The 11,711-nt window shown below is 41.7% G+C and overlaps 1 protein-coding gene across 1 annotated transcript; it reads left to right on the plus strand.

Annotated features, from left to right (window-relative positions):
• Positions 1-4,939: 4,939 nt before the first annotated feature.
• Positions 4,940-11,313, plus strand: vps11 (VPS11 core subunit of CORVET and HOPS complexes; the record flags this gene model as incomplete). The annotated part of the gene is made up of 16 exons (XM_083885858.1): positions 4,940-5,123; positions 5,683-5,831; positions 5,922-6,057; positions 6,155-6,318; positions 6,450-6,697; positions 6,789-6,990; positions 7,069-7,220; positions 7,327-7,513; positions 7,616-7,759; positions 8,489-8,686; positions 8,784-8,945; positions 9,169-9,302; positions 9,624-9,826; positions 9,914-10,085; positions 10,166-10,388; positions 10,771-11,313. The coding sequence occupies 16 exons, from the start codon at positions 4,940-4,942 to the stop codon at positions 10,933-10,935; spliced, it is 2,823 nt and encodes a 940-aa protein (XP_083741984.1). The 3' UTR covers positions 10,936-11,313.
• Positions 11,314-11,711: the final 398 nt, after the last annotated feature.

Genomic DNA, 11,711 nt, shown 5'->3' on the forward strand with positions numbered 1-11,711 from the left:
GATGGGGAGATTTGTGTGAAAGTGATTCAGATTTAGCCTTAACCCCTCCCTCTCTTTGCCACCACTAAAGCCCTCAACCAGCTTCTTCCTCACAGTCCCGAGTCAATGTAATGTTTATTTTTGAATAGTGATGATGCAGTTTTTTTGTCAATACTTGATCTTTTTGCTGTTTGCGTAGCAGTTAGAACGGTCAACTCCTCGCGCGCAACTTATTTCAGATAAGGTTTTTGTCGGTTTATTACGTAAACACTGCACTAATTTGTAGCTGAAGTTTGAGTTGCTCTGGGAAGGGCGATGAAAAATGCCTTGTCTCCACCACTGTTCTTACTCTGGAGCCTCAGTCCTCTGTAGTGTCTTCAGTGTCCTGGCTAAAGCCGGGGCCACAAGCACAATGTTAAAGATCAGGAGTTAATGTCAATGAATTGAATGTTTTTACGTGAAGGCTTTTATTCTACGTCTCATAAAATGAGCAATTTGGTTGAGAAGGCATACATATTATTGTCTGTTTTTAATGTGTGGAAACCAGCTCTGGTTCCTCCAAGAGCTAATGGAGACAAGGCATTTAATAATAATTTTCCCCCTTTTGTTTCCTATTAGCCTTTTGAGATTTTATTGCCAAGTAATGGTCTACGCAGAGGTCCCTTGTTGTAATCAATACTTCACGTTGTTTCGCTGCATCTCTGTGTTCTGTATGTTTCGGTCACAGCGCAGCTTTTTCTCCATGTTTGCACACACTGTACACATGATACATGCACACGATGAATCGCTCACTATATTTTTTGGGGGGGTTGGAGGTTTTGTTTTTCTTCTTCACATAAATATACATTATCATAGTGCTTTAGTTCGCTTTGCACAGTGCAAGCCATTGAAAATGATGAATTTCCCCAAGCACAGTGGTGCTATTGTCACATTCTGAATAACGGAGCGCCACAGACTGTCCAGCGATATCCGTCACCTCTGTACATCACAGTGTCCTGTTCCTCTGTGTAGACCAATACTGAACCCTCGATGGCCTGTTTTTAAAAAGAAAAAATGTTCCTCAGTTTATGTCAAGAGGACAAAAATGTCTACAAGGGTGATTTTAGATTCAGTCCCATTTCTAACTTTTCTAACTTTCTTTTTGATTGTTCCTCTGCTTGATGCTCTTTTAACTCCTCTTTATGAACTTCAGAGTTTTGTTTTTTGTGTTTTTTTTCTCCCTGAGGTCAAGTTTACTGGGTTAAGACTGTTTGTCGAAAAAAAAAAAAAAAAGACAATTACTTACTGACCCCTTTTCACCTCTACGGGAGTGCGTTCCACAGCGTCACCCTTTCTCTGATTCGTGTTACACTTAACGACAGGACCAACGTGCAACAATTGAATGGGTCTTAGAGAACTCGTGCATCTTGAAAAGAGTATTTTTCTTCTTAAAAACCAGTGCGTTGCTACGTGGCAATAGTGTTATGTTAAGGTAGGCCCTTGTTTGCAAATACTGCAGCACATACAACAAAAAAAAAGATAGAATTGCTTTCTAGATTTGTCTTTAAATTCTAAACTTAAGTGCAAATGTTTCCCAGTTGTTATGACAGTATGCTTTATGATAATCTAATAGTAATAAACAGCATATATATATATTTTTATTCAGGTGATATAGGCATAAATGAGCTTCTAACTTCCTCTCTAAGCATTCATAAGTCAGTATAGTCGGTATAATCGTGGCACAACAGCTGTTGTATTTGACTATTTTTGTCAGACACATTGTGGTTATATGAAATCGTTTGAGTTTTTTGCAGCAGCTTGGAAGTAAACTGCTGATTGGGTCAGGACTAATTTCATAATACGTCCCATTGTCTGACAGAGGTGGAGAAATTGAGCTGCGCTATAGTTTTTCTCAGCTGCTTTGGTGGATTTCTAGAAACAACGTATATACTTACTTTACTTTATATTTTTGGGGGGTTAAGACTTTTTGAGCAGATAACCGGTATAATACATCCATCTTCTACCACTTTATCCTCCACATGAGGGTCGCGGGGGGTTGCTGTGCCAATCTCAGCCAACATGGGGCGACACAGGTAAACCCTGGACCAGGGCTCTGCAACCTTTTAGGATGAAAATATAAACAAAACCGGTTTGACCCACAAAAAGAAGATAATAACAATTTATTTTATACTATAAACCAATGATAGTTTGTTGCATTTGTGAAATTTAAGAACTACAAAAAGAAAACTCTCAACCTCTTATAAAGTTGAGAAAATAAATAAAATGCAGAATGGTGTAGACCTAGTCCTTCCATTGTTCCAAATTAATGAAATTAAAAGTAATGTAGTTCAAATCTGCCTGGCATAAATAGGTATGTGGATCCAAAGATGGATTCACATTACTGCATTCAAGTGTCTGGAATCGCTATAGTATAATATATCAAGTCTGTCAAGGCTTTTTAATATTGTATTTGACTTAGACATTGGATGTGATGCACCAATTATTAAAACACTTTTATGTATTGTCTTGATCTCTAAAGCAAAATAGTTTTTAAAACTTCTAGGAGCCACTGCAGAAGGGCTGAAGAGACCCCTGGACAGATCGCCAGTGCATCACAGGGCCCTAGTATAATACATTATTTAAAAAAAAACACCACATAGGTTATTGATAATGTTGGAACAGTAGTACAGAATCATTGGCATAAAAATTATTTAAATTGTGTTCTGCGAAATGTGCAAAAGCAGCTGAGAAAAAAAGGGCAGAGAGTTCGGGGAGAAGCATAAAGGGCTGGAACCAGATGACAAATATGAAGCCATGATGTCACAATGGGAGATTTCGAGCAGGATTTATGTACTTTCTATTGAAAGTAGTTGTTTACAGCAGCCCCACGATGCTTTTTCACCTACTTCCAGCTCATACTCGTGGGTTTTGACCTCGTCCTGTTCAGACATGAGAGACGAGTTACATTAAGGATGAGAACATCCGAGCAGTAGACTGAATAGGTCTTCCACTGGTGGAGTGTAGTTCTTTGCAAAGACAAAGACGTCGTCTTCCCCGCCCCCCAACAAAAAAAAACACAGAGATATATTTGCTTATTAGTTTTATTGATGTTTGCCAAAGAAAATGAAGAAAAAAAATTACTATAATCAAATGGTAATCCTGTTAAAAACATTAGAGAGAGCGAAGGAACGCGAGCGTAAACAGTTGCACTGCATTTTCTAGGTGTGTAAAATCTTCAGGTAACAAATGTCAGCACAATTCATCCTGTGTATCTAACGGGATTCTCTCGGCGGAACGAAAGTGCAACAACAACAACAAAAAAAGAAAGAGCACCACTCAATGCCTCTTTTAATATACAGTATTTGCACCTTATCACCCAAACCAAAATCATCATGATCTTTGAAAAAGATAAAAAAAAATATATATAGAGATATAAATTTTTACCCACTCCCTGGAAATTATGCATTTTAGCTCTCATATATATGCGAGAATCTATAATAAATCCTCACATCTACAAAACAGCCATAATTGTGTCATTATCCCCCAACCCCCTTAACTTTTTCTATCTAGAAAAATGCTTCTATAAAGTTGAAAAATCCTATATTAGTTATCTAAATGACTATAATACCCTTTTGTGCTAGTACTGTCTTCTTGAATGTAATCATTTTGTACCTGTATTTTTCTAATTCAGTCTTGATTGTACTGTACGTATGCTACGATGGTATACTGTTCCTTAGGTGCATAGTTACAACCGTTGTCGCGACAGGATCGGTGCTTGCGCTGCAAACTCAATGGAAATGTGTGACGATATTTTTTAAGTCCAAAGGACTTCCTGTACCATGATGTGAGCGTTCAGAAGAGATTCTGAGAGATTCTTGCTGTTTTGAGGAGTGGTGGGACTCGAGCTTTCTCCCCCCCCCCCTCCCGCTCCCTGGTTTGCTATGTTGTTTTGTTTTTTCTTTACAGTAAAAAAGTGTAAAAGTCTGTCCAGGACAGTTTATGAAAACAGGGGTGCTCCTGCAGTCAGACAGAACAACTGAATGCTTGAGTCTCAACTTATTTATTACTGTTCCTTTTTTTTTTTTGTTGATAGGTTTAGTCGAATAAACAACTGAATATGCACCCATTTATACATGAACATGTATAAGATTATCTTCCCTTTACTGGAATGTAGATCATGGCTCTGTTTTGTTTTTGTTTTTTTCTGTGAAAAGGAGATTATGCCTGAATTTTTGAGTCTCCTTCCTCTGGTAGGTTTTACAGCAATGTACTTTTATCTAATTTATCTCATCAGTAATCATCATGACGGGTGTGTTTTTGATTGTTATCGCCCACTTGTTAAATGCAGCCTTACTGGAACCCCCTGCTTAGTGAGGGATCCCTCAACCTCCCATCGCCCCGCCCCACCCACAACTCTTATGTCATAACACTGTTTGCTGATGCAACTATTATTCCTTTTACTTTCTGCTGAAGCAATTATTACTTCTTGAACACCTATTAAAATTACATCTATTCCAACTGTGTGAAGCAACTTTCTTGTTTATGCAGATCTTTTAAACTGTGATGATTGATTTTTTAGATGTTTGGTCTATTTACTGTCGCATAAATCATATCTGTAGCTCTGTGTGCAGGAGCAGCTCCACCTGTGATTAATCAATGTCCTAATTGAACAAATAAAAAATGGCAGCTGCAATTAGAGTAGGTTAAAAACATTAAAAACCCACCACCGTAGGAAATGCTGCCATCTGCTGGACGTATTGTTCCACTTCACTTTTTAAAGATCTAGTTGTAGCCGTTTCTGTAAGCTATTGTATCAAAATACAGTATTCTGATACATTTATTAGTAAAGAGTTTTGGTATTTTATTTTAAAAATACATTAAGTGTTTTTTCTCATGATTACACCATTACATTATGTCCACGTTATTGACCAATCAGCAGCAAAATTAAGGAGCCGACTTACTCACGTGACTTTTGTGTCACATGACAACGCCCTGTTCGAGCTACTTGGCTAACGCTAACACAATGGCAGCCTTCCTACAGTGGAGGAAATTCGTCTTCTTTGACAAGGACACGGCGAAGGACCCCGTTGATAATGGGAAAAACTTTGCTCTTCCAAGCGGAATATCGGCCTGCGACTCCGGCCGCGGACACATTGTCCTCGGAGATATCCTTTTAAAAAGCACCGAGCAGCTAACTCGGCTAATGTTATGCTAGCTTACTGACAGCTGATGCTACTACCACTCGGCTAATGATAACCTGGTTGTTTATACCGGTAAAAAAAATAATGACGTAAGAGCTGACAACACAGAGTAACGCTGAGTTAAAGCTGTTTAAACCGTTTAACCTAGACTTGTTGTAATGTACGCGTTTGGAAATGGCGTCATAGTGAGCTACGATTAAAATCCTCACATTTATACTTCACTGCTGAGTCATTATTCAACAAAGTGCTGGGCAATTAATGACAACAACATTTTTATCCTAAATACCACTGTCTTATTAAGATCACTACTATTCAGTGAGGTGGATTTAATGTTTAATATGCCCAGTTTAATATGAATCATTTTTAAATGGTCTTCATGCTGATTTTGGCAAAAGTAACTTAAGTTATGCTTCTCACAGACAGATGTTGTGCATGCAAAGTGTTTGTATTTTTTCTGCTTGCCCTGTCTACTGCATCTCTTGCAACAGTTCCGTAAGATTGTCCTTAACATTCTTGACGTTACATATGGATGGCAAGATCTGGCTCATGACCCGCTCCCTGCAGCTGACCTTTTTCCAGGCATATAAGCTGCGTGTTACACACCTTTACCAGCTGAAGCAGCATAGCATCCTCGTGTCAGTGGGGCAGGACGAACAAGGAATAAATCCTTTAGTAAGTTTGCAGTTTTCCACAGAAGCTCAAAGGTTAGAGCTGAGCTGTACTGCACTGGTGATTTTAATGTCAAGTGTTTGCATTTCTCAGGTAAAAGTCTGGAACCTTGATAAAAGAGACAGTGGAAATCCTCCCTGCACGAGGATTTTTCCTGCAATTCCCGGTAACAAACCCACTGAAGTGTCTTGCCTGAGTGTGCACGAGAATCTCAACTTCATGGCAATTGGTAAGACACAAAGAAAAAGCTCTGTTCCCTGTCGCATCCATGTTTCTCCTCTTCTCACATTATAATGGCTGCTGTTGTTTTTTTTCTCTCTCGATAGGCTTCACAGATGGAAGTGTGGTTCTGACCAAAGGTGACATCACCAGGGATCGTCACAGCAAAACCTTGACTCTGCACGAGGGAAGCAGCCCAGTAACTGGCCTGGCCTTCCGCCAAATGGCAAAGGTCACACATCTGTTTGTAGCCACTCTGGAGAAGGTCCATGTAAGTCTGGTCACTCTCAGGATATGAGGCTCTTGGCTTCTCGCAACTTCCTGAGAGCGCTACTTTCAGCAGAATTTTAGAGACTACATTCTGACTTCTTGTCAACTGCCTTTTTGTGTCCCCTTGCTCAGTGCTACACGCTGTCCATCAAGGAATACCCTAAAATAGAGCTGGACACACACGGCTGTGCACTGCGCTGCTCCTCCCTGGCAGATCCCTCCCAGGATTCCCAGTTTATTGTCGCCGGTGAGGAGTGCGTCTACTTGTATCAGCCTGATGAGCGAGGCCCCTGCTTTGCCTTTGACGGACACAAGCTTTTTGCCCACTGGCACCGTGGATACCTTTTTTTACTCATCAGGGATGCAAAGTCACCCAACAAGTAAGGAAAATACTGAACAGGATCTGTTTGTGTGTGAAGTCATTGCAACCGTGACTAAAGATGACTAACGAAAACACGTTTTTCTTCTCAGGAGTGGGTTCGGTAGCAGAGAGAACTCTCCGTCTGACAAACAGCTCCTGACCATCTATGACCTGGACAACAAGTTCATTGCCTACAGTGCCTCTTTTGATGATGTCATTGACGTTGTGGCCGAGTGGGGCTCCTTCTACATCCTGACCCGAGACGGAAAAATGTTCGTTCTTCAAGAGAAAGACACGCAGACCAAACTTGAGGTGAGTCCAGAGGCCTTTAATAATGTTTTATATGTGAAGAGTTGAATCCCTTTTCACCAAGCTTGTTTCTCTTTTAAGATGCTCTTTAAAAAGAACCTGTTTGTGATGGCTATAAACCTGGCGAAGAGCCAGCACCTGGACAGTGACGGGCTGTCTGAGATCTTCAGGCAGTATGGTGACCACCTCTACCTTAAAGGAGACCATGATGGTGCCATACAGCAGTACATTCGGTAACATCTGCATCACTAAACCACCCAGATTTTGAAGGATGAACTGCCAACTCGTCTTAAATGTATAGAAACCACTGTTAAAACATCCCTGTGTTTTTCCCCACAGCACCATAGGAAAATTGGAGCCATCATATGTGATTAGGAAATTCCTGGACGCGCAGAGGATCCACAATCTGACGGCATATCTACAAGCCCTGCACAGGCAGTCGCTGGCTAATGCTGACCATACGACGCTGCTCCTCAACTGTTACACTAAACTGAAGGACAGCTCCAAGCTGGAGGAGTTCATTAAGGTGAATAAATCAGGAGGACCACATATACCACTAGTAAGGTATACTGCATAGTTGCTTTATTATGAGGTGACATCACTGCATTCATTGAATGTATTTCAACAGAGTAGTGAAAGTGAAGTCCACTTTGATGTCGAGATCGCCATCAAGGTTCTCAGGCAGGCCGGCTACCACAATTACGCCGTCTTCCTGGCTGAGAAACACATGCACCACGAATGGTACCTGAAGATTCAGCTGGAAGACCTCAAGGTAAAAAAAACTAAATAGAGAAAGTGTATTGAATATTTCCAGGTTGTCAAAAAGATAAAGTTCTGCAAAAAACACGTCTACGACCACACGGACATCTGGATATTTGTTTTATCTTTTTGAGGACAGACATGTATAAATCTGTGAAGTAAGGGACTGACACAAAAGTGCAAAGAAAAGAGCGAAGTAAGCTTTTCAGATTGTTGCCATCAGCTTTTTACCCATAAAACTTGAAACCAAAATGACATTTCTCTGAACCTGCTTCTAAAAAACAGATTTTTAGTTAATGCTTTATGATCCAGTTGAGCTGTAGCATTTCAATGTTTTTTTTTTATCCTGGACAGAGCTTCCAGTGCAGAATGTCTTGGAGCAATTTATCCCACTGTTAAAACTTCCTGTATTATAGCTACCTGATTAATGCGCTCATTTGCATGTGTGCTATGACACTGCTGCATCCTTGCACTTTTTTATAACCGTCCAAGCATCCGTGTGTGTGTGTGTGTGTGTGTGTCAGGTGAGGTCTTATCTCTCCACACTCTACTTTGTGTACCTGTCACTGAGGCTCTGACTCAGTCCGCATTACCTCTAAGGGAAACGCAGTGTAAAACGATTAACACATAAAATGAAGCCGTTAAAACAACTGTAGGTCCACACCCTGTTTTAATACTATGCAGGGATACAATCGAAGAAACGGCTTTGTAGTAACTCTTTCATCTTACTACCTACGCCCAGAACTACCAGGAAGGACTGCGCTACATTGGACGTCTGCCTTTTGAACAAGCCGAGAGCACCATGAAGCATTACGGCAAGACGCTGATGCACCACGTCCCTGAAGGCACCACATCGCTCCTGAAGGGCCTGTGCACCAACTACCGATCGAGCGGAGATGGTGGCGACAAAGAGAGCGAGGAGAGGCGGCGGATCAATAAGGTCTGTTTGCAGTGGTGTATTTCCCCTTTTTGTGTGTGCATTTTAACAGCCCCCCGTGCTCCTATAATCATCGTTTATTTGTTTTCGCGGTTTTAAGGCCAACTCTGAGGAATTCATCCCGATTTTTGCAAACAATCCTCGGGAGCTGAAAGCCTTCCTGGAGCACATGATCGAGGTGGATCCCCGTTCTCCTCAGGGAGTGTACGACACGCTGCTGGAGCTGCGGCTGCAGGACTGGGCCCATGAACAGGTTCCAGAGGTCAGTTTGAAAGCTGCAAACTCGAGACTAATCCTTGTAAAAGGAAAGAGATAGTTCAGGTTTTTTTGATATTTTTGATATGGTTCATATTCTATTTATAGCCTCTTCAAACAATTAGTCTTTCTCCTAATATCCACAGTCACCATGGTTTCACTCAGCTTACACCCACCTGTATCTTTGCAGAAAAATGTATGTATTTATTCTGACTTTCCTTCTACGACAGAGGAAGAAGGTCCTGCAGGGAGAAGCGGTGTCACTGCTCAGGAGCGACAACACCGTGTTTGACAAGGCCCTGGTCCTGTGTCAGATGCACAACTTCAAAGAGGGCGTTCTCTACCTTTACGAGAAGGGAAAACTGTAAGTGATGGCACACTGCAACATCTGAACAGCTCGATACTTTACACCTCAATACACCTCCTGTGTGCAGATCTAAACACAGAGATCCTAGAGCCATGTTAACCATTTACTCTGACGTTTAAAGGGAAGGAAGACTGGATAAGTTGTCACTTATTCTCTCAAATATTGAGGAATAAGTGACAACATGTTCTTTAAATAAAGGGAATATGACTCAACAGGCCTTCTATAACCTCCCCCTCATCCTCCCACCTACAGCACAGGATTGAGATTCTTAACGGTGGTAGTCTGAAGAAAACTACTCCTATTTGTGTCTGTGTGCAGGTACCAGCAGATCATGCACTACCACATGCAGAACGAGGAGTACGGAAAAGTGGTCGAGGCCTGCAAGCGCTATGGCGACCAGGAGGGCTGTCTGTGGGAGCAGGCGCTGGGATACTTTGCCCGAAAAGAAGAGGACTGCAAGGCTTACATCAGCGAGGTTCTTCATCATATCGACCAAAACAACCTGATGCCTCCATTACTCGGTGAGCTGGAGAACGTTTGATGATATTCATGTCATTAGAATTAGCTCAAGTGAATGTTAAGAATGCATCTTTTTTTTCTTGCCACAGTGGTGCAAACACTGGCACACAACTCGACGGCCACGCTCTCCGTCATCAAGGACTACCTCATTAACAAGCTGCAGAGGGAGAGCCAACAGATCGAGGACGACGAACGCAAAATCCGCCAGTACCGTGAGGACACGGCTCACCTTCGCTCTGAGATCCAGGAGCTCAAAACAAGGTTGGTAATCATCAGTTTTTGCCGCTGAAATCAAATCACAGTCCGAGTGTAACTGTTTTTGACCAAATATGTCCACACAGCGCCAAAATCTTCCAGAAGACCAAGTGCAACATGTGCAACAGTCCCCTGGAGCTGCCCTCGGTTCACTTCCTGTGCAGCCACTCCTTCCACCAGCACTGCTTTGAAAGCTACGCGGAGAGCGAGGCCGAATGTCCGACGTGCACGCCCGACAACAGGAAGGTCATGGACATGCTGCGCGCGCAGGACCAGAAACGAGACCTGCACGACCACTTCAACAGACAGGTAACTATGATCCAACTGTGAGTAGAAAAAGAAGCTTAAACAAAGTTCCCCACTCCAAAATATTGTTGCAAAACAGTGTGCACATTATTACATTATTTTTGGATGTTGCTCTATGTCAAATGTGTTTGTACTTAAATTGAAAATGTGAAGTATTTTCAAAAAGCAAAATATGATCCAAAGTCTGTCATAGATCAAAATCTACCCATGATAATACAGTACATTTTTAAGATTTGATTATAAATTAGAGGCTTTTTTTGGGCCCAGATTTGCTCATAATACACGGAAAATACACTGAAATGACTGCAGATGAGTGGTTAAGAACACCACTGATTAATATGGGCATCACTGATTCAAATCCCTGTGTCCTCTCTGTGGTTTTCAGTTACGCAGCTCCAACGACGGCTTCTCGGTGGTGGCCGACTACTTTGGTCGAGGCGTGTTTAACAAACTGACTCTGGTCACTGACCTGCCTGGAAATAAATCAGTCGGGGGTCTTGAGGTGAACCTGCAGAGGGACCTTCTCATCCACACCAAGAGGAACTGCTAGACGCCTCGCCCCCCCATCGTCATTACGCCCCGTGATCGGTTAACGTCGTTTTCCAGCTCCGACCGCATCCTTCGCGTTGTGCCATTTTTATTTAGCGGCAAATGCATTTGCCTGCTTTTCGCACCTGCTGTGGATGTGTGAGGCATAACTGGGTTTGTCGTCAAGAGTCGCGACTCCCTGGAGAGATGTCTAAATGTACTTACATTTGAATCATGTAATAAGGAGTCTTAATACAACGCTGAAGCACTACTTGGAGAATGTTGCTTTGGTGTTTGCTTGTAGTCACGTGATCATACACTCGACATTATAATTATGGATAAATCATCTGCTGCGAATAAAGTCATTCGATTGCTGTCAGTCTAACTTAAAAAATTAAAACGTTACACAAAGACAGTATTTATTTTCTCTTTATTTGTGATCCTGAACAATCCTTTTGTGCAGCCCTTTAAAGACACATAATTAGTCATATGATGACTCAGCTCAAATTACGCATGCATGTTTGTTAAATAACTATCAACTGTGGCTGCACTATGCAGCCTTTTCTCGTTAAAGGTGGACAGTGGTCACATTGAGACCCATGTAGTGACAAAAAAAAGGGGTTAGTTTGTTTTCTTAAAGGACTGTTTGACTAAGTGTTATCTTTAATTATAGTGACTTGTTTGCTCAGAGCTGCTCCTGGAGGGACACACAAACCCATTGTGACATTGCTGTTTGTCAAATGACCATTATTTGATGGTGGAGGGTGGATGGTCTGGTAGTTACAGGTAACCTGGGTG

The sequence above is a fragment of the Microchirus variegatus genome (genome assembly GCF_963457635.1).
Source record: "Microchirus variegatus genome assembly, chromosome: 2".
In the NCBI taxonomy this organism is placed as follows: Eukaryota; Metazoa; Chordata; class Actinopteri; order Pleuronectiformes; family Soleidae; genus Microchirus; species Microchirus variegatus.